The 22,434-nt window shown below is 47.2% G+C and overlaps 2 protein-coding genes across 3 annotated transcripts in view; both read right to left on the bottom strand.

Moving 5' to 3' along the window:
- Positions 1-586: 586 nt before the first annotated feature.
- Positions 587-14,445, bottom strand: LOC308585058 (mitochondrial ubiquitin ligase activator of nfkb 1-A-like). Its single transcript, XM_081190580.1, has 5 exons — positions 14,331-14,445; positions 12,630-12,765; positions 5,988-6,075; positions 3,848-3,968; positions 587-2,687 (listed from the first exon to the last, which is right to left on the bottom strand). The coding sequence occupies exons 2-5, from the start codon at positions 12,744-12,746 to the stop codon at positions 1,961-1,963; spliced, it is 1,053 nt and encodes a 350-aa protein (XP_081046706.1). The 5' UTR covers positions 12,747-12,765; positions 14,331-14,445; the 3' UTR covers positions 587-1,960.
- Positions 14,446-16,419: 1,974 nt separating this feature from the next.
- Positions 16,420-22,434, bottom strand: part of ECE2 (endothelin converting enzyme 2) — a 49,843-nt gene continuing 43,828 nt past the window's right edge. For both annotated transcript variants that reach the window (XM_081190178.1, XM_081190179.1), the window contains 4 exons: positions 21,392-21,582; positions 21,107-21,202; positions 17,470-19,786; positions 16,420-17,113 (listed from right to left, as the gene is read on the bottom strand). In XM_081190178.1, the coding sequence (XP_081046304.1) occupies positions 19,610-19,786; positions 21,107-21,202; positions 21,392-21,582 (464 nt within the window). In that variant the 3' untranslated portion in view covers positions 16,420-17,113; positions 17,470-19,609. The remainder of the gene's footprint in view (positions 17,114-17,469; positions 19,787-21,106; positions 21,203-21,391; positions 21,583-22,434) is intronic.

Below are 22,434 nucleotides of genomic sequence, written 5' to 3' on the forward strand. Positions count from 1 at the left end.
TTGGCCCACAAAAGCTAAGGAGAAAGACCAGGCCTTTTGCTCCTCTAGAAGCCTGGAGACAAGGAGCCACCCACCAGCCAGCAGCTGCCCAGGAGTGTCTGCATTTTGGTCATTCCAGCAATTGCTGGACTACCAAGGAGAGCAGGAGTGGTGTAGTGGTTAGTTTGCTCGACTGGGAGACCAGGGTTCAAATCCCCACTCAGCCTTGAAACCCACAGGGCAGCCTTGGGTGCCAGTTGCTGCCTCTCTGCCTAGCCTACCTCACAGGGATGTTGTGAGAATTAAATGGGGCCCGAGTGAATCTGAGAAAGTGCTGAATTGGCATCCCCAAACTAAGCCTTATGAGCTGCATATGTCTAGCGTGGGAAAGAGGAGACTGACAGAAGATCTGATATGTTCAAGTATCTCAAGGAAGATGGAGCAAGCTTGTTTCCTCCTCTACGCCCCTCCGCCTCCCAAAGTTCTGCTGCTTCGTTCTTGCTTTCCAAAGATGAGGACCCTTCCTTCAGATACTCCTGTCTGCCCTTCCTCCCCCCTTTGCTTCGATTCCAGCAGTGTTTAGATTAAAGAGACAAGGCAGGCTCTGAAAGATTCATCAATTTATCAATAAGCCTTGATTCCACACTTGCTCAGTGAAGCTCTGCCAGCGCTCGGTTCATGCCCAGAGGAGAGGAAACGCATCAGTCCAAACAGCCAGTAAAGAAGGACTAAGACAAGCCGAAGGACTGTTGCTAATCCACCAGGAGCTTGATGTGAATAATCCGTGGGGTGGGAGACGTCAGCCCAGGAAGGCAAGTCCCCACCAGCAAGACATCAGCCAGTTGAACAACACATTGGGATGCTCACCCAGAACTTATCTGCCTCTCTGCCTCGAGTGCTTCTGCATGAAACAGGAAACAGCTCCTAGTCATTCCAGGATGAGCAAGGGGACCACTGGCAGATCGTGACTGAGCAACAGCCTGCTGCTCAGGGATTGGGTTGACTCAATGGAGAAAAGAATTGCCCTGAGATCCCAGGTGCAGGACTGCAACCGTAAGGGATTAGAGCTAGAGTACAGTTGGCACATTTCACCTACAGCTGCCGGCCTGCTTTTAGCAGACCCCTGCTTGCCCCGTTCCCACCTTGGCTACCTGTGGGATGATTGTCTAGGTTAAGGCAGCTAAAATGAGGCTGGTGCAACACTGAAAACCTTCCTGCCCAAACGTGAGGCCAGGTCAGTCATCCCCACAGATCCTGCAGCTGCAGCAGTAGTCCCGTTGCAGAGGCCGTGACATTACACCAAGCAGGTAAATGCTCCTGTGTCCTGCTTGCTAACAGAGGGAGGTGCTCCATAAAAACAAAACTCTACTACGAAATCTAAATCCAGCTTACAGTACAGCATGAGAACAAGTGGTTCTTCCAGCAAGTTTTTCTAAAATGTGTTGCCTTTAACCCACTGCGACCCTTTTTCCTTGGGGGCCGGGGAGGTCAAAGCAGGGAGAGATGGTAGTCAGCTGGGCTCAGAGAGGTTGCCTCAGAGTGGAGTGTGGCCCAGATTCCAAGAAGCTGAAGTTGGGGATGAAGATCCTCACCCACTGCTGAATCTGCAAGGTCCTCCTCCTGTCTCCTGCGGCAACTTGGCACATGGGCAGGAGAGGTCCAAGTAGCTCAGGGGATCCTTCCATGCCTCTGGGCAGAAAGTGCAATGGATCAACACAGCTTGCAGCTCCTTCCCAGCCTAGGAGTGCCGAGATGATGACCTAACTATTGCAATATCATCTTTGGACACACCTCTTAGGAACAATAATTTTTGGGCGGTGGAGGAGAATGTGCATCCAGCTCAAGAGGTGGAGTTTGCACCCCTACATCACTAAAGGACACCCTCGCTTTCCATGCAATCGCACGCCTGTTCTCTTAACCTTCGCAGGCTCTCCTGGGGGCACCTAGTGGGACATTTTCAACATCACCCAAAGCTGTGCCCTCAGGCTTGATAGAGGGGGACCACCCGGTCTATGGGGCTCCTGCAGATGGGGCAGGTGCGGTTGGGGAAGGCCTGGAAGCAGCGGAAGCAGCAGCAGACGTGCCCACAGGGGAGCAGGACGCACTCGCGGAGGCTGGTGAGGCAGATGACGCAGGCGTTCTCGGGCGGCTCTTCTGACAGATCCAGACCGGCACTCTGGTGGTGCCGGAGGTTCTCAAACTCCTGCCGCTGCGCCTCCTGCTCCTGGTGCACCTTGTGACGGTGGTAAGCTCGGCAAAGGGCACGGAGGATGACAGCTGCAGCCGCCAAGCCGCACAGCAGCGAAGCCCACTTCCAGAAGCTGCTGACTGAGCGCAGGTCAGCCAGGATGGTTTCCCAGTCCCCCAGGCGCAGGAAGTAGCCGGTGCCGTCCGCTGGGGGCTGGAGATGGAGGGAGCCATCCCGGTGCAGGGTGAGCTCACCGATGCCAGTGAGGCTGCTCCCCACCAGGAGCATCTCTTCTGTCTCCAGGAAGCCCTTGGGCTTTTCCCCGCTCAGGTAGTGGCTAAGCAAGTCCTTGAAGCCGTGCGAGGTCTGCTGGAAGCGCTCGTACACCGTCTCCACGGGCAGCTCGACGGCGTGGAGGGGCGACTCCACGCACACCTGCCCCGAGGCCTTGCCGCTGGGGGACGCCAGGACGAACGGCACCGTGTGGACTTGCTCCAGTACCACCCGCTCACTGTCCGTCCTGCAACGAGGTAGAGAGCTCTGAGGAGAGGGCGGCCAAGGAAGCAGCCTTTGGAGCTGTCTGAAATCTCCCCCAAACAGCACTGACCACCAGGGGCGTTCATGCTGCAACACTTCTGCTGGAATGCAAGGCTGCACTGATCTAACCGTTTCTCGTCTGGCACATTCTAGCCTGCTCCACCCCGAGGATTAGGCAGGGCTGCAACCTACAGGCAATGGGCATCCGTATGAAAACCAGACTCCCCATGAGCTGCAGCCACCAAAACCTTGTGATTTCTACATTGCTGAAAGGGAACGAATTCTGCACCAAGAATAATTTAAATCTGTAAGGTGCCTTGGTGGTGTAAACAAAGTATGTTTGCACCTGCGTCCTTAGTCATTTTTTCTTTGCAAATTATGGGGAGGCGGCATAAATAAAGGACACTTTATTCAGGACACTAAATAAAGCCTTGCTCACTAGAAATAGGGCCACCAAATGATGCTCAATTGACTGTAAGGACATTTACACAGCCAAAAGGGCTTTATTTTCCTTTTCTTTTTAAAAGCAGAGATTCTTAGGACACTGAGCTGTGGTACCTGGCATCCTACTCGGAAGGGTTTTATGCTCCCGTCCACTGATAAAGATATACCTCTAGCCCTGCCAAAAGCCAAATAGGGTCTTGCAGAATTTCTAGAAAAATGTTTAAAAGAAGGGCTGGGGGATCTTTTTGGGCTTTAAAGGCCAACTTTGGCAGGTGGGTGGATCAGCCCACCTGTTAATCACATATTATCATGATGTCACATGATTGACAGGTTGGTTGTCCCGTCCTCCTGCCAACATCCCTTGTGTTGCATTCCCAAGCACTGAGGAATCTACTCCTGCCTTGATAGGCCAGCGCACGTCCCACCTGAGGAAGGACCACAGCTCTGCAGCAGAGCATCAGGTCAAAGGGTTCAACGCGCAGCATATCTAGGCAGGGCTAGGAAAAGCCCTCTCTGCCTGAAACCCCTGAGAGCCTCTGCCAGCTAGAGCAGGCAGCCGATGAATCAATGGTCTGACTCAGTGTAAGGCAGCTTCCTATGTACCCCCAATGCTCTCCTTGGGCAGCCTGATCTACAGCACATGCCAGCCAATGGGGCTGCCTCAAAAGAAGCTGCTTCCAAGGCTCTTCTCTTGCTTACCAGCTGCGGGCCAAGCTATTCCAGATCAGTCGGTGCTCCTTTAGCACAAGCCTCTCGATCACCCCCTGCAGTTCTTCATGGTATGGACTGGTCAGAGCCGTCTCGACGGGCTGGACTACTCCTAAAAAAGGAGAGAAGGAGACGGGGGTCCGGGAAAGAAAGGGCAGGGTGTTCGTTGCACAGTCTGAGTCTGGCTATCAGTTTGGTATCACCAGCACTGCCCAGCAGCGCCTCTCCAGGGTTTCGGAGAGGAGACAATTCCCATTCCAAACTGGAGATGCCAGGGATTGAACCGGAGACGTTCTGCATGAAAAGCAGGCGCTCTACTTTTATTGCAACATCGTTTTTGGACGTGACTCAAAGCAACAACATATTGGGCGGGGGAGAATGTGTAATCCAGCTCACTAACCCCAAGAGAAGGAGATTGCATCCCTCCATCGTTAAAGTACAGCCTCACTCTCCATGTGATTTACAGGGGTTTAAGAACCACCCCATTCCGACCCACTTAGATGGAACCCAGGAAATGAAACAGGGACTGAGAGAAGATGAAAGAATCAGAGAATTGTAGCACTGGAAAGGACCGCAAAGGTCCTTGAAATGCAGGAATCTTTTGCCCAAAGCGGGGCTCGAACTCATGACCCTGAAATTAAGCATCTCATGTTCTACCAACTGGATCAAGATTCCAGGCAATGCTTGAAATTGCAGAGTTTTGAAAAACTAAAAAATAAAGTGCGAGATTGGCTTCATTATTATCAGATAATGGAGGCATATAATTTGGACAAGAAAATTGGCTTCCAGGTGGAAAAATCAAAATTGGAAACAGAACTGTTAGAACCCAAAACCAAGATTTTGTCAAAGATGTATAACTTGCTGTTGAAATGGAATACTCAGGATGAAACGGTGAAATCTGCGATGATTAAATGGGCACAAGACGTTGGACATAACATAATGATGGGTGACTGGGAACAGTTATGGACCACAGGTATGAAGTTTACGGCATGTAATGCCTTGAGAGAGAATATTATGAAAATGATTTACAGGTGGTACATGACACCAGTCAAGCTTGCAAAAATCTATCATTTGCCCGATAATAAATGTTGGAAATGTAAAGAAACTGAAGGTACATTCTTTCACCTTTGGTGGACGTGCCCAAGGATTAAGGCTTTCTGGGAGATGATTTATAATGAAATGAAAAGGGTATTTAAATATACCTTTCTGAAGAAACCAGAGGCCTTTCTCCTGGGCATGGTTGGCCAACTGGTGTTAAAGAAGGTTAGAACTTTCTTTATGTATGCTACAACAGCAGCAAGAATACTTATTGCAAAGTATTGGAAGACACAAGATTTACCCACCCTGGAAGAATGGCAGATGAAGGTGATGGACTATATGGAACTGGCGGAAATGACTGGCAGAATCCGAGACCAGGGAGAAGAGTAGGTGGAAGAAGATTGGAAGAAATTTAAAGACTATTTACAGAAATACTGCAAAATTAATGAATGTTAGAATGATGTTGGATTGAAGTTAAGTGGTTTTTAGCAGCAATGTTAAAGGAAATATGTAAAAATGGATTGTTAACAGGTGATAATTTAAAGTTATTATATTTTAAGAAAAAAGATTAAGATAAAATCAAAGAGGGAAAGGATTTGCTGAATTAACTAATTTGAACTGGAATACAAAAAAGGGAGGTGTGAGGAGGTCGGGGAAACAAGCAAATGAAAGATAAGACATGGAAAGACTAAATTTGTTTTTTAATTGTTTTTATCTTGTATTTTCATTTTTTTTTCTTTTTATTTCTTCTCTCTTTTTTTGCTTATTTTTGTAATATGTTGAAACTTTAATAAATATCTTTTTTTAAAAAAAAGATTCCAGGCAATGCCTGGGACTCCAAACAGAGACGCGCCATTCAGTTCTCCCTCTCTCTCATTTACAAAAATTTCTCTGCCTGGTCTCCTGGAGGCAATTCCTGCTCACCACAGCTGACCATTTACAAACCTGCAATAAATCCCACAGCAGAGATTTGCTGTTTCTCCTGGCAGAATTTGTGCAAAGAACTCTGAATGCAATAGAAAAGGGCTGAGGTGCTCTGATGTGGCCCTGATGGCTTCCAAAGCCAGGCAAAATAACCTCAGGGGCCCCTTACCTTCAATGGCAACATAGCCTAGGCAGCTGCTTCCTGTGGCAGAGAGGATGCTGGGAAGACTGTCGTTGACTTGAAGCTTTGGCGCTTCCTGCATGGAAGAAGATAAACGAGTAAGGGTTTAAATGGAAGAGGCAGTATAAGAAAAAAATGTTAAGTCCTGAGTTCAAATCTAAGTTCTTTCCTGAGCTTCTGATTCAACAGTTCTAGCCAATTCTCTATGTCATAAGAACTGTATTTCTTATGTTCATCAGTTTTCTTGTGCAACAAGCCTCTAGGTGAGAGATGATCCAATATAGAGCAAACGTTAAAATATAGCAAGACATCAGCGGATTGCAAACATTTCAAAATAACACAGCTAATCGGCAAGAGAGGAAAAAGTATCTGCACCAGTGCAATAATATCAAAGCTAAAAACCCAAATGCAAGCTAAAGCTAAACGCCAGCAAATTATACGGAGGCTGAAACTGGCGATATTATAAATGTTAAAAGATGTTACAAGGCCCAGAGAGAATCCAAGCCCCCACCATCCTCCATGCTGGAGTGGGATGGATTGACATGGGGGTGCCCCTCCACCCACCTCTACCAGCGGAAGAGCTCTGCCATGGCAGGAAGCCTTGTCACCAAGGGCCCTGCCGCCCCAGTGCACCCGACTAAATGGCAGACAAGAAGAAAGTGCAAAAAGCTGCCTGTAACCAGCGGAAACCCCTGGAATAGGATGTGACGACGCCAGTACAGGGTCCCTAGTGTCCTGTGTGAACTCAGATGCTGTCACCTAGTGGCAATGTGCCTGCACCAGTCCTCTTTGCTACACCAGTCTGAGATTTGGCACAACACCTCCATTGTTCAGCCTGGACACTCAGGTCCAGCTCCGAGGGCCTTCTGGAAGTTCCCTCACTGCGAGAAGCCAAGTTACAGGGAACCAGGCAGAGGGCCTTTTCGGCAGTGGTGCCCATCCTGTGGAACGCCCTCCCACCAGATGTCAAGGAAATAAACAACTACAGTGGTACCTCAGGTTAAGTACTTAATTCGTTCTGGAGGTCCACTCTTAACCTGAAACTGTTCTTAACCTGAAGCACCACTTTAGCTAATGGGGCTTCCTGTTGCCACTGCGTCGCAGGAGCACGATTTCTGTTCTCATCCTGAAGCAAAGTTCTTTTTTTTTTATAATAATTTTTATTGCGTTTTTTCCAAATTACAGATAGAAAAGAAAGAACATAAACAGTAAAAAGAAAGAAAAAGACAGAGAATCTCGACCATTTCATCAACTTATTTCAGAATTCCATCGGACTTCCCCACATCTCCCGCATAATGCATTCTTAACAATAAAATTTATCAGCAAATTATAACCTTGTTTCATGTGTTTCTTTTTTACTTTCAATTGCAGTTTAAGTTTAAATCTCTTACTTTCTATTTACTCTTAAAATATAGCATATTGTCATTTTTACCCATTTAAACCTTAATTCTTTCATAAAAGTTATCCAATTTCTTATATAATCCACTTTTGTTGCTGGGGCTAACATTCCAAATCATACGGCATCTTAAAGTTCATATAGCTTATAATACTTTTGCAAATAATCCTTAAATTTTTTCCAGTCCTCCTCCATAGCTTCTTCTCCCAGATCTCGGATCCTTGCAGTCATCTCGGCTAGTTCCATGTAGTTCATCAGTTGCGTCTGCCAGTCCTCCAGTGTGGGCAAATCTTGAGTCTTCCAATGCTTAGCAATAAGAATCCTTGCTGCAGTAGTAGCGTACATGAAAAGAGTTCTATCCTTCTTTGACACCTTCTGGCCGACAATGCCCAAGAGGAATGCCTCCGGTTTCTTAGGGAAGGTGTATTTAAACACCTTTTTTAACTCGTTATATATCATTTCCCAGAAGGCCTTCACTCTTGGGCAGGTCCACCAGAGGTGAAAGAATGTCCCTTCAGCCTCCTTACATTTCCAGCATTTATTATCGGACAAATGGTAAATCTTAGCAAGCTTGACTGGGGTCATGTACCACCTGTATACCATTTTCATAATGTTTTCTTTCAAGGCATTACATGCCGTAAACTTCATACCGGTGGTCCATAACCTTTCCCAGTCCTCAGACATGATGTTATAACCAATGTCCTGAGCCCATTTTATCATGGCTGATTTAACTGTCTCGTCATGTGTGTTCCATTTAAGCAGCAAGTTATACATTCTCGATAATAGCTTGGTCTTTGGTTCTAACAATTCTGTCTCAAGTTTCGATTTTTCCACCTGGAATCCTGTTTTTTTATCTAGCTTAAAAACCTCATTAATTTGGGCATAGTGAAACCAATCTTGCACCTTACCCTTTAACCTTTCAAAGCTCTGCAACCTCCAATTGTCTCCAATGTTCTCTATTATTTCCCAATATTTCGGCCATCCGGCCTCCATATTGGGTTTTTTCCGAGCCTTGGCCTCTATTGGTGATACCCACCTCGGAGTTTTGCTTTCTAATAAGTCTTTGTATTTTTTCCAGACCATAAATATTGCTCTCCTGACAATATGGTTTTTAAACATTCCATGTGTTTTTGCCTTGTCATACCACAAATACGCATGCCAACCTAACGAGTTATTAAAGCCTTCCAGATCCAGGACATCAGTGTTTTCCAACAAAATCCAATCTCTCAACCAGCAGAAGGCTGCAGCTTCGTAATATATCCTTAAGTCCGGCAGGGCAAATCCCCCTCTCTCCTTTGCATCAGTTAATATTTTAAACTTTATTCGGGGCTTTTTGCCCTGCCAGACAAATTTAGAGATATCCTTCTGCCACTTTCCAAAACATTCCACTCTGTCCACAATCTGTAAGGCCTGAAACAAAAACAACATCTTTGGCAAAACGTTCATTTTTATAGCTGCAATTCGGCCTAACAAGGATAACTTCAGTCTTGACCAAATTTCTAAATCTTTTTTAACTTCTAACCAACATTTCTCATAATTATCTTTAAATAGGTTCAAGTTCTTGGAAGAGAGATTAACCCCCAGGTATTTCACTTTTTTAACAATGTTTAGTTCTGTTTCCTTCTGAAACTCTTCTGTTTCAGCAGGTGTCAAATTTTCCCCTAACACCTTAGTTTTTTGTTTGTTCAACTTGAAACCCGCCACCCGACCAAATTTCTGTATCAGTTCTAAAACTCTTTTTGTACTAGATTCTGGCTCCTGTAATGTTAAAACCAAGTCATCTGCAAATGCTTTCAGTTTATATTGTTTCACTCCGACCCGTATTCCTTGTACCTGCCGATCCTTCCTTATCATGTTCAGCAAAACCTCCAGGACTGAAATAAACAATAAAGGGGACAGGGGGCACCCCTGGCGTGTTCCTTTTTCAATCTGAAGTTCTTCTGTCACCACATTGTTCACTATCAACTTAGCTTTTTGTTCGGAATAGATTGCTTCTATTCCGTTCTCAAACCCCCTTCCCACTCCCATCCCTTCCAAGTTTCTCTTCATAAATTTCCAAGAAATATTGTCAAAGGCTTTCTCCGCATCAATAAAAATTAACACTGCTTTAGTGTTAATATTTGTTTGTAAAAGTTCCAGAATGTCAATAATGTTCCTGGTGTTATCAAACAAATGTCTACCAGGGAGAAAGCCTGCTTGGTCCTTATGAATTACTTCATTTAAGACCCTTTTAAGTCTATTTGCCAAAATGTCTGCAAATATTTTGTAATCCACGTTCAGGAGTGAGATGGGACGGTAATTCTTAAGTTGAGTCTTTTCAGTTTCCACTTTAGGTATCAGAGTGATGAATGCTTCTTTCCACGTATCTGGTGCCCTCCCTCCCCCCATAATCTGGTTGCAAACCTCCACTAATGGTTGTGTCAAGTAGTCCTTTAACATCCTGTAGTACTTGGAGGTAAGTCCATCAGGGCCTGGGGATTTGCCTAACTGCATGTTCTGTATGGCAACCTCAATTTCCTGTTGTGTTATTTTACAATTCAAGATTGATCTCTTCTCTTGAGATAATTCTGGTAGGCCATTATCTTTCAGAAATTGTTCTATCTCAGCCACTTCCTCAGGCCCTTGGGTGTACAGTTTTTTGAAATATTTCTGGAAACACTTTCTAATTTCTCCTGGTTTCTGAATATTTTTTCCTTCCACTTCTAGATTGGTAACATAGTTTAATTTTTGTCTCTTTTTCAACTGCCAAGCTAACAGCTTCCCACATTTATTCGCAGATTCAAAAGATCTTTGGTTCATTTGTTTAATTTTCCATTCCACTTCTTGGTTGATCAGTTTCATATATTGTGACTGGTGAAATTTAATTTCTCTTAAAGTCTCTTTTGATTTTGGATTTAGTCTTAATTTTTTCTCTCCGGCTGTTATCTTCTCTAATATCTTATCCTTTTTCCCATTCCAAAGTTTTTTCTTGATCGTATTTTGTTGTATCAGAAACCCTCTCATAACAGCTTTACTTGCGTCCCAGATTATTCTTTTTTCCACCGAGGTGTTGAGGTTAATTTCAAAGTAGTCCTTTAAAGTTTTTTGGGCCTTCTTTACAATCTCTTGATCTCTTAGCAGGTTGTCATTCATTTTCCATCTGAAGGAATCGGCAGTAGTAAATCTCATTTCTATTTTCATAGCGTTATGGTCGGAGCATGTCTTTGGGCAGATTTCTACTCTTGTGGTCTTAGGTGCCAGACCTCTAGTTGTCCAGATTTGGTCGATTCTTGTCCATGACAGATGGGCCTCAGAAAAGAAAGTTCCTTCTTTACCTAGGGGGTTTCTCGTCCTCCATAGATCAATCAAATCCATATTGTCAGTTAGTTCGAAAAAAGTCTTTGGTAGTCTTCCATCTTTGGTCAGGTTCTGGTTCTGTGACTTGTCCATGTAGGTAGAGACCACCCCATTCATGTCTCCCATCATAATGATGTTAGAATAGTCCAGATAATCCAGTAATGTCTCATGAAGCTTCTTGTAGAATTCTGATTTCCCCTCATTTGGTGCGTAAATTCTGAAGCAAAGTTCTTAACCCGAGGTAATATTTCTGGGTTAGCGGAGTCTGTAACCTGAAGTGTATGTAACCTGAAGCATATGTTACCTGAGGTAACACTGTATATCTGACTTTTAGAAAACATCTCAAGGTAGCCCCATATAGAGAAGTTTTTAATGTTTTAATGTTTCTATATTTTGCTGGAAGCCGCCCAGAGTGGCTGGAGCAACTCAGTCAGATGGCTGGCATATAAATAATAATAAGATGATGATGATATAAAAAGGGGCATTTATCCACCCCCACTCTTCTGCTCTGGCCAGGGTGAGCCGCAGGACTGCAGGTGTGGTGCTGGCTGTGCTATTTTAATTTTAATTTATTTGAATTAATTTTGGGATGCATTTTAATTGATTGCTTGCTTGTTTTTATGCATATTGTGTTACTTATATGATGTTAGCTGCTCTGAGCCCGGCTCCGGCCAGGAAGGGTGGGGTACAAATAAAATTTTATTATTATTATTATTATTATTATTATTATTATTATTATTACTCCATCAAGCGGTCAGGATTGCAGCCTTGAAAGGTCTCTGTCCAAGACCAAAGTGGCATTAAAGTAGGTATCAGGAGAGCCTCTTTAGAGACAGAGTTCCATAAATGGGGGGCCAGCACCGACAAGGCCATCTCTCTCATTGCCACCCTGTGTGTTTCAGAATTAGGTGGCAATCAGAAGAGGGTCTCCACAGATGGTCTCAGAGCAGAGGTAGCTACATAAGCAAACAGATGTCCCATTAGGGACAGGAGTCCCAAGCCATGTAGGGCTTTAATGGTTAAAAGCAGCACATTCATTTGGTACTGTGTGGCATGGGAACTAATGGACGATCTCTCCCCGTACATTCCTCCCCATGCCCCAAGGTCATCAACGGCAGGGATGGGGAGCCTGCGGTCCTCCAGAAGTTGCTGGACTACAACTCCCATCGTTCCTGACAACTGGTCACATGGGCTGGAGGTTATGGGAGTTGGAGTCTAACAAAATCTGGAGTGTCACAGGCTCCCCAACCCTGATCTATGCAGATTTTTCTGCGAGTGCCACCTTAAAAGCTGCCCAATTCACACTTCAAAATTTCTCTGCTGAATTCACACTTCAAAGCTGCTTGTTTAGGCCAAAAGCCCATCTAGCCGAGCATTCAGTTTCCAGCAGCACCCTGCAAGTTGCTTGGCAGAATTCTACCCCTCCCCTGTGAATTTGACCGAACCCTTTCCAAAGCCATCAAAGCTTGTGCCCATCCCAAAATCTCAGGGTAGTGAATTTCGCTCAGTTGGAGGAGCATGAGACTCTTAACCTCATAGTTGTGGGTTTGAGCCTCGCGTTGGGCAAAAGATTCCTATATATGAACACTAGATGATCCTCATGGTCCGTTCCAACTCTACACTTCTATGCTGTGCCAAGGGATGCTATCTTGTGTCTGCCCTGAAGTGACAACCATTGGGAAACCCTTCTAACCACCCTGGGTTCTAGCACTCCACTCCCTCGAACTCCAGATACAATATGTGGATAAATACCAGACTATCATAGAGTACTATCGTAAAGATGATTGAAGCAACATAGGAAATGCTTTGAATACTTGAGACAAGCTGTACAGATGCTAAATATCACTCTGATCTGTTCTCCCAAGAGCAAGGGAGAAGCAGGATGTGCAACAGCGTACCTGGATCTTGGTCACCACCTTGGCCTTCTTCCTGTGTAGGTAATAAAAGAGACCAGAGAAGGCCAGGCTGGATCCTAAACACACCAGCTCTCCTGGTGTCAAAGGCAAAGTATCCATCAGAGCTTCTTGCTAACAGCTGGAAGAGAAGCGAAATCAGATACTGAGTTACACAGGAACAAGGAAGCGCCTCTCTCACCTAGAGTGATTCTTGGACATGGAAGTGTCCAGAAACACGGAGAACAAGCACTGTCTGAATAACACCAAAGGAAGCTGCCTTCTACAGCCAGACCACTGGCCCATGTAGCTCAGTGCTGTCTATACTGACTTGGAGAGACCCAAGATCAAACATGGGACTTTCCCCCTCTATGCTAAGTCTGCCTAGCCCTTTATAGATTATCTTAGATTATCTGGGGAAATTCCACTCACGGCACCACTATACTATGAAATGCCCTTCCCTCTGTAATACATGAAGATTGGACCCACAAGGTCAGGTGCCATTTTTATTCTCTCGAACATCCTCTTTCATTTTTAGATGGTTCCTTTACTGCAGCTGTTTTTAGTGGTTTCTTTTTGTTGTTGTTCTCATGATATTGCCTACCACTTTTATGTTGTACACACTGCTTGGAGATATTTTTAAGCGGTTTACAAGCACTTTTAAACAAACAAACAAACAAAAAACAAACAAATAAATAAATGCCCTGCAAAACTCCTGCTGCGATGCCGCTCTCCGCTCTATGCATGACAAGGGAGGGTCACCCAGGCCGAGATACCGCTTTATCAAGTGTGAACAAGGAAGAAGACAGTGCCAGAGTGATTTTTCTGCAGAGCTTTGCTTTGCGTCCTATGCTCCGGTCAGTGTCCCCTTCAGTTGTCCTGCTGATATCAAGGACACCCAAAGGGCAGCCTCTCCAGGATGAAAACAGGATTTCTGGGAGGTGGACAGGAATGAAAAGTTCAGCACTACTGGTTCAACACCTCCACCTTTACTCCGCAAAACCACCTTAGACCGGTGACCTGCATTTCGTTCATGAGCCACATAAGACACCTTGGATTGCATTCTACAAAGTTCAACTCGAAGCAGAAATGAATGAGCCTACACAATGGTTAGAATGTGGAGTTACCGTGGGCTAGTCATTGTCTCTCAACCTAGCCTACCTCACAGGGCTGTTGTGAGGACGAACCAGAAGGGGGACAACCACGGACGCCACCTTGACCCCCCGGAGGGAAAAAGGTGGGATATAATTGTAAAATAAATAAGCTGGCTGCTGACTTCAAAGGGTCTATCCAGCAGGGCTGGCCTTGACGTGTGGAATAGAGAAATCTAACTGCTGCACCAGGAAACTACTTGCTCCAGAGGAGGGAGCAGAGGGCTGGTAGGCCCTGGCAGCAGAGGAGGGCGCCACAATGCTTGCCCACCCAGGGAAAGGGAAGCCCCTCCATGCCCAGCCCTGCCCCCCACCCGAAAAACACGTGCTCCGAGGCACCCACGCCCCTCCCCTCCACCCAACTCCGCGTCCAGGATCTGGGTTCAAATCCCGCCCCAACTCAAGCCACGAAGCTCGCCGGGCAACCTGACAGCCTGTCCGCCTAACCCACCTCGCAGGGTTGAGGTGGGAGGTGAAAGGGAAACGAGACAGGTGGGGTACAAAGGCGACGCCGACATGCAGGTGCAGGTACCCGGCGGGTCCCGGGCCCACCTACCTCCTGGCGCGAGAGCGGTCACCTCCATCTCCGCGGACCTCTTTCCCAGCGGAACCAAGCAACGCGCATCAGATCCCGGCCGAGCTGCCCAGTGCGGTTACACCCAAGCTGCTCCGCCCCTCGCCGCGGTGGCACACGGGAAGCGAAGTCCAGCGGGCCTCGCGCCTTGGTGGCGACGCGGCGAGCGCCTCCTGCGACGGAGACTACGACTCCCGGCATGCTCTGCATCGCCCAATGGAAGGCATCGGCATACGCTGAGCACGTTCTGATTCGCTCCGAAGTTACCTGGGACTACAAATCCCACCAGGATAGCGGCGAGCTCAGCTGGTCTGTCCAGCAAGCATTTAAATGGCTTTGACAGCGATTTGGAGGCGTGGAAATGGACGAGGGCGACGGGAAGGTTATTTTTTTACCTTGCCCGGAGTTTACCCCGTTTATCCGAGCTTGCACCGTGGTCTGGCAGAGGAGTTCGTTGCATTTAATTATCCTTCACTGAGCCCCTTTCCGCACCTGCTAGAAACATTCCTGCTTATAAAATTGAGGTGGTTTTGATCTGCTTTAGCATTTCAATTTTTTGTATGTTTTTAAAGTACGCCTGCAATCCCCACCCCTTGTATTTTCTTGTCCTATTTATTTTTTTTTGTAAGCCCCTCTGTGGTGCTTTTTAAAAATGTACTGTCAAGCGGTGTATACATTTTATGAAATAAATAAAAACAAATAATAAATCAATTATTGTTAAAGCCATTCATATGCCGGTTTAATGTCATGCCCTCTCTTATTCTAGGCTGCATCAACAGAAGTGTTGTGTCCAGATTAAGGGGTCCCTTCCAACTATGATTCTATCTAGTTGAAATTAATGCTTCAAGGTGGTTTGATGAAATGACCCTTGCGGTCACTTCCAACTCTACAATTCTGTGATTCCAGTGTTGCTCTGTTCTGCCTTGGCCACACCCAGCCTGGAGTTCTGTGGCCAGTTCCGGGCACCCTAGTTCAAGAAGGATGTTGACAAGCTGGAAGGTGTGCAGAGGAGGATGACCAAGAGTCTGGAAACCAAGCCTGATGAGGAACAGTTGAAGGAACTGGGCATGTTTAGCCCGGAAAAGAAGAGACTGAGAGGTGACTTGATAGCCTTCTTCAAATATCTGAAGGGTTGCCATATGGAAGATGCAGCAAGGGTAGGACCGAAACCACTGGATTTGAATGACAAGAAAGGCAATTCTGACTAAACATTAGAAAGAACTTTCTGACTGTAAGAGCTGTGGTAGACTGTCCTTCATTGGAGGCTTTTAAACAGAGGTTAGATGGCCATCTGTCAGAGATTCTTTAGTTGTGATTTCTGCCTTGCAGGACCCCTTAAAACTCTACAATTCTATGATTCTATGTACTCTGGAAAAGAAACATACCTATTACTATAAGTAAAATAACAAAATATGGGTCTGATGCTGCATGCAGGCTACTGGTGCCATTAAACCTCACACACAAAACTTGTAATGTTATGTAAGGAAGGATCCAGATAGATAACTGTGGGATGCGGCAATTCCACCCCCCCCCCGACACACTCACCAGTGCAAAAATACCATTGAAGAGAGTGGGCATTTTCTGACCAAACATGCATCGGGTATATGATGTCGTTGACTATCACCATTATCCCACCCTTTCCTGCCATTTTTCTTACCACAAAAATTCCTTCCTCCTCACTTTTTCGGGGGGAGCATGCTTGTTATTCAAGTGTGTCAAATCCACTTAAACTCTGCAACTTAAATTTGCCTGTATATGATTGACTCACAAACAGGGACAGGCTGGAAATGACCTAAGGCTCTACCTGCTGTAGAGCAACACCTACTGAGTATGGCCAGAGCTCAGCGATAAAAGCATCTGCTTTGTGATACAGGAGGTCCCAGGTTTCCAGGGCTGGGAAAGACTCTGGAGAGTCACTGCCAATCTGTGTGGGCAATATTGAGGCCGATTGTCTAGGGTATGCTCCTAATCCCAATTTCTAGCCTAAAAGCGGGAGGCTGTGTTTGCCGTTTCATGAACCTTCTCTCCAGATTTCATTTTTCACCAGACATTATCCAGGACCACTTTGAAATAACCAAGCGGAAAGTGCTTTTAATAATTAAATACACCAACAGCATCCCCCCCTCCCCAACACACACACACATACACACACACACACATTCTAATCCAAGGCACTATTCCCCACCAAGCTCAATAGATGGGAAGCAAAAGTTTGGAAAATCTCTAAGCCAAGCTAGTTTTGGATCAGTAATGATCCTGGAAAAGAGGTGAAAGGAAACATCTCCGAAGTGATCTGGTGGGTCCCTCCCTCTCCCATCTCTCCTGGGATCAGTCTCCTTAACGCCCAGCTGCTGCTGTGGATTCGTGTGCTTTCAACAAGGTGGTCTGGATCTGCCCAAGGGATCTGGCAGCAAGAGGTGGGGATTTCTCTTTGCGAAGGAGTGGGGTGCTTGGTAGGTGCAACACTAGCCAGAAAGAGGCTCATCATTCCACAGTGATTTGGGTGGGATTGTGCACACACGTGGGTGGTGCGGCACCTCCCTTTGCTGCACAATACCGGCGAGATGGCGCCATAGCCCAGGCTAGCAAGAGAGGAAGGTGTCCCCTGGCCAGAGGCTTGCTGCTGCTTTGGATATTTGACTTTGTAGGAAAATGGAAGAGCCACGTCCCTGCACTCACTGTTGTGGCCAGGCACCCATACTATGGTAAAGGTAAAGGTACCCCTGACCATTAGGACTAGTCACGGACGACTCTGGGGTTGCGCACTTACAGTGGTGCCCCGCAAGACGAATGCCTCGCAAGATGGAAAACACGCTAGACGAAAGGGTTTTCCGTTTTTGAGCTGCTTCGCAAGACGATTTCCCCTATGAGCTTGCTTTGCAAGACGAAAACGTCTTGCGAGTGTTCCGATTTTTTTTCGCTCCCCCCCTTTTTCTAAGCCGCTAAGCCGCTAATAGCCTTTTAGCCGCTAATCCGCTAAGCCTTTAATAGCCGCTAAGCCTTTAATAGCCGCTAAACCGCTAATAGCGCTAATCCGCTAATAGGGTTGCTTCGCAAGATGAAAAAACCGCTAGACGAAGAGACTTGCGGAACGGATTAATTTCGTCTTGCGAGGCACCACTGTATCTCACTTTACTGGCTGAGGGAACCGGCGTTTGTCCGCAGACAGTTTCCAGGCCATGTGGCCAGCATGACTAAGCCACTTCTGGTGAACCAGAGCAGCACACCGAAACGCCGTTTACCTTCCCACTGGAGTGGTACCTATTTATCTACTTGCACTTTGACGTGCTTTCGAACTGCTAGGTAGGCAGGAGCTGGGACCGAACAATGGGAGCTCACCCTGTCACGGGGATTCAAACTGCCGACCTTCCGATCAGCAAGCCCTAGGCTCTGTGGTTTACACCACAGCGCCACCCGTGTCCCCCATACTATGGCATAGGCATACAAATCCTAGCTACATTGCACACCCTTGCGCTGCATGGGAAAGCCACTGGCTGAAATGGCTATTTATTTGTGTGTTTAAAAAGAGAGATAACGACAATGAAGGGTAGATTTGCTTTTAGTTAAGTGGGACCTCTCCCCATATGAACTGACCCAGACCCTCTGAGGCCCTTCTTCGTGTGCATCCTCTGCAAGAGGCTCTGGAGAGTGGCAACATGAGAACGGGCCTTTTCTGTGGTGGCTCCCCATTTGTGGAATGCTCTCCCCAAGGAGGCTTGCCTAGCACCTTCATTATACAGTGGTACCTCAGTTCCCAAATACCTCCGTTGTTGAATGTTTCGGTTATTGAATGCCAAAAACCCGGAAGTAAATGCTTCCGTTTCCAAACATTTCTCTGAATTCAAACATGCGACGCAGCTTCCACTGAGTGCAAGAAGCTCTTGCAACCAATGGGAAGCCGTGACTCGGTTTTCAAATGTTTCAGAAGCCGAAGGATCTTCCGGAACAGATTGTTTGAGACCTGAGGTACCACTGTATATCTTTAGGTGCCGGGTGAAAGTGTTTCTCTATAACCAGGTTTGCAGCTGATTAAATAATCCTCAGCCTTTAAAATGTATTTGTTGGGCTACTGGGTTTCTTTTTGTTTTAATATGTATTTGTGTTCTCATTTTGTATTTGTTGTTGTTGTTGTGAGCCACCCTGGGGTCTTTGGCTGAAGGGTAATATACAGATATAATATAATAATTTCCATGTTGAGCCAGTATAGCTCAATGCTAGGAATGGGTTGCTGCCTTCATGATCTGCCTGTAAGCTCCCTAGCCTGCTAGAAATAGAACGCTATCCTGGATGAATCCTGCAGAGGTTGGATGGCCATCAATCATGGATGCCTTAGCTGAGATTCATGCATTGCAGGGGGTTGGACTAGATGACATCTGGGGGCCCCTTCCCACTCTACAATTCTCTGATTCTATGCTCTGATGCAGCCAAAATCTTCTGATGCACCGCTCCTTGCTCAAGCTTCAAAGGCTCTTTTGCTATACCTGGAGCTTTCATAACTAGACCCGCTATATGGTTGGGAATTCCTCGACTGAATCAGCATTGCCGGCCTCCAAAGAAAACCCCGCGGTATCTAGCTTGGAGGTCAAGAACCTGCAGCCATCCAGATGTTGCTGAACGACAACATCCCCCATCACCCCAGACTGTTTGGCCCATGCAGGCTTGGGCAGATGGGGGTCAGAGCCCAGCAGCACGAAGAGGCCCACAACTTCCCCACTGCTAGTCGAAGCGCAATAGTAGATGACGGTTCCCTCCTTTGCCTGGCCACCCCAAGACCCCCCACCCTTAAAAGTAGCAGTTTACAAAGACCAGGGGGTCCATCCTCTCTGTAGCTGCTGCAAGCGGGTCGAGCAAAACAAAAGGGAGCGAGAAGCCAAAGGCATTGGGGCAAGCCTGGTGGGGTGTGGAGGAGGATCGGGGAGACGTTTCCTGGAGACGCCGGAGGCAGGAGAGTTATAGCTGAAGGAGGAGAGCTGGAGATCCTTCGCAGAATCCGCGGAAGATGGAGCAGGTGGTGGGGTGAGCTATGAGAAGTGAAGCTGTGCTTTTGCACACCACCCCATGAAGCGTGGGGGGGGGGGAGTTCACGTTAAGCTCACCTTTCTCCTAGGGCCATAAAGGGGACCAAAGCTGATGAGGCAAAACCGCCAGTAGCACCCCAAAAATGTGACTGCCGGCCCCCCTCCCCCCCCCATGGGCCGGCTTTTGAGCACAGGCAAGTTGTGTGTATGTACAGACTCCTGCCAAGGGCAGCCTCTCTCTCTCTACCACACTTCGCAGTGCTTCCCAGGGTTCATGAGGGAGCCGACGGGGCATTTAAAGTGCTCTACAAAGTCCCGCGAGTTGCTGAGGGTGCCGATGACGCGGAACTTGTCCGGGCTGTGCGGGTCGGTCACCAGGCCCTCGTGCGAGCTCTCCGGGGTGCGCACCGAACACCAGACCTGCGCCAGGAAGGAGATGCTTGTTTATTTCATTCATTTGTTTGTTAGGTTTATATCCCAACTTTCCTCCCCCAAGGAGCTCCACCTGGCATACGTGGTTCTCTTCCTCCTTATTTAATCCCCACAACAACCCTGTGAGGTAGGTCAGGCTGAGGGGAAGTGGCTGGCTCATGCTCACCCTGGGAGCTTCAGGGCCAAGTGGGGGAGCTGTTCAACAGTGGAATGGCCTCCCTTGGGAGGTAGTGGACTCTCCTTCCTTGGAGGTCTTTTAGAAGAGGTCGGATGATCATCTGTCATGGATGCTTCAGCTGAGATTCCTGCATTGCAGGGGGTTGGACTAGATGACCCCCAGGGTCCCTTCCAACTCCACAATTCTATGAGTTTCAAGCAGCATCTTCATGTTGCCCAGTACAGGCCTTTGGCTCCATACCCACCTGATCATTCTGTTGAATCCACGGCTGGTGCTGAGCTGGGCTCCAGCAGTTCATAGAATCATAGAGTTGGAAGAGACCACAAGGGCCATTGATTCCAACCCCCTGCCAAGCAGGAAACACCACTCAAGAGATGGAACTGGAGCAGAACATCGCTCTAAGGACCCTGTGAGCACCATGGTACAATGACAGGGCACTGCATGGCAAGCTCTCTGGAGGTTTCTCCAGGCTCTTTCTTGCTTGAAACCATTATTATTATTACTGTATTATTATTATTACTATTATTATTTTATTACATTTAAATTCCAACTTTCCTCCAAGGAACTCAGGGTGGTGCGCATCGTTCTCCCCCCCCCCCATTTTGTCCTCACAACAACCCTGTGAGGTAGGTTAGGGCCAAAGGATAAGAAGACTCACAGAACTGCAGAGTTGCAAGGGACCTTGAGGATCATCTAGCTCAACCAATCCTACAAGGCATTATTATGCAGCTGTCCCATACAGGGATCGAACCTGCAACCTTGGCGTTATCAGCGCTATGCTCTAACCAACTGAGCCATCCAAGCTGATCATGACTGGCCCAAGGTCACCCACTGAGTTTCATGGCTGAGTGGTGATTTCGGACCTGATCTCCCAGGCCTTAGTTTGACACTCTAACCACTGCACCACACTGGCTTTCTTTACCTGGAGATGCCAGGGATTGAACCTTAGCTTTCCAGCACTGAACTATTTTGGGGGGGCCTCCTGTACTCCTGAGATGTCTTTTATGCCCATTATCTTCAGACCTGCCAGGAGGACTGTTAACACAGGGGTACTGGCAGTGGCAGACAGAATGCGCATGGATGTGGGGAGGAGGATGTTTCTGTTTCTCATTCCCCCACCTCCAAGTTACCTGTGCAAACCCTAAGAAGAAGAGCTGGTGGCTAGTGAGGTCCACGGACGGCAGGCGCTTCTCCTCCCCGTTCTTTTTCAGCCAGACTTTGTAAGCCTGCAAGGAAAGCGAGAGCAGAGCCTGTGCTTCCAAGCTCAGGAGGGCCCAAGCGCCTCCCTCGCCTCACGGCCGCTGAGAGAAAAGACACCTCGCAGACACAACCAGCTCAAGACCTGCCAGGCCTCTTCCCCCGGGCCTGCCTTTTCGGTGGGGGGCGCACAACCTTTCCCTGGACAGGCTACTTACGTTGTAGGCTGCCTTGAGCCCCCCGTTGTCAGCGATGTTCTCGCCCAAGGTCTGCTTGCCATTGACATGCTCCCCGTTGACAAGGTATTTGTTGTACTGCTCCGTCATGCATGCTGTCCGGTTCTTGAAAGCCTCCAGAGATGAGTTCTGCCACCAGGGACGCAGGTTCCCTTCTTTGTCGTACTCGCGGCCTGGAATAAAATCGCCTTGCTGGACTCGGCTGAAGGTTCGTCTGGCACAACGCCTGAGCTCCCGCAACAGCCAGCAGGTGCCCCCAAAGAAGCTCACAAGAGGGGCTTGATGGAGAAAAGAACCCCCCCTTTCCTTTGTTCCTAATCAGGTGTTTACTGGCTCCAGGGATGGACTTACAAAAGAGCAAGGAACTCTAGGAAGCTGCCTTATTCTGGGTCCACCTCTTGCAATAATGTGGATTCTTACTGCCAAAGTGCCTGGGGCAACCCAGTCAGATGGGCTGGGTACAAATTATAAAATTATTATTATTTTTACAGTACTGGCAGTGGATCTCCAATAAGGGACTGATCCTTCATTGTGCAGATTAGGTGCTGGAGGTTCTTTAATTGGCAATGCTAGGGTTTAAACCTCGGCTACTGGCTTTGGTTCAGCTACAACAAAGTTACGGCCAGCAAGCTGCTGTTTGGGTCTTTTGGTTCAGTTAATGCTGTGCATACTTTGCATTTTTAAAAAATCAGAATTCCTGCTGAATTGAGGAAACCCACACTTTACACACAATCCACATGCAACTAATCTGTACGTATTTTGTTTTTGCACAATTTGTTCAGCTCCTATAAGGCATGGAGAGTGCAGAGGAACCAAATCCTGCCCCTCTCACCAATGCAAATCCAACTCAGTCGCTACCTGCTTTCTGAGACTTCTGCCAGGCGTTGCCCACACACTTTCGGGCGTAAGAGGTAGAAACTTGCTTTGATTCAAAAACGAAAGCTCAGGCGACCAGGAGCAGAATTCTGTGCCCAATGCTGTGCTCCACGCTCTATCTGCCCTGAAACATCGATGTGGAACGCACA

This window comes from Podarcis bocagei (genome assembly GCF_964188305.1).
Source record: "Podarcis bocagei genome assembly, chromosome: 4".
Classification (NCBI taxonomy): Eukaryota; Metazoa; Chordata; class Lepidosauria; order Squamata; family Lacertidae; genus Podarcis; species Podarcis bocagei.

Excerpts from the sequence above, each read along its gene's own strand:
- LOC308585058 (XM_081190580.1), bottom strand. The coding sequence starts at position 12,746 with ATGGATACTTTGCCTTTGACACCAGGAGAGCTGGTGTGTTTAGGATCC. Across the intron at positions 6,076-12,629 it reads AGGTGGTGACCAAGATCCAG|GAAGCGCCAAAGCTTCAAGT; the intron begins GTACGCTGTTGC and ends TCTTCCATGCAG. Across the intron at positions 2,688-3,847 it reads AATAGCTTGGCCCGCAGCTG|GACGGACAGTGAGCGGGTGG; the intron begins GTAAGCAAGAGA and ends ACCTCGTTGCAG.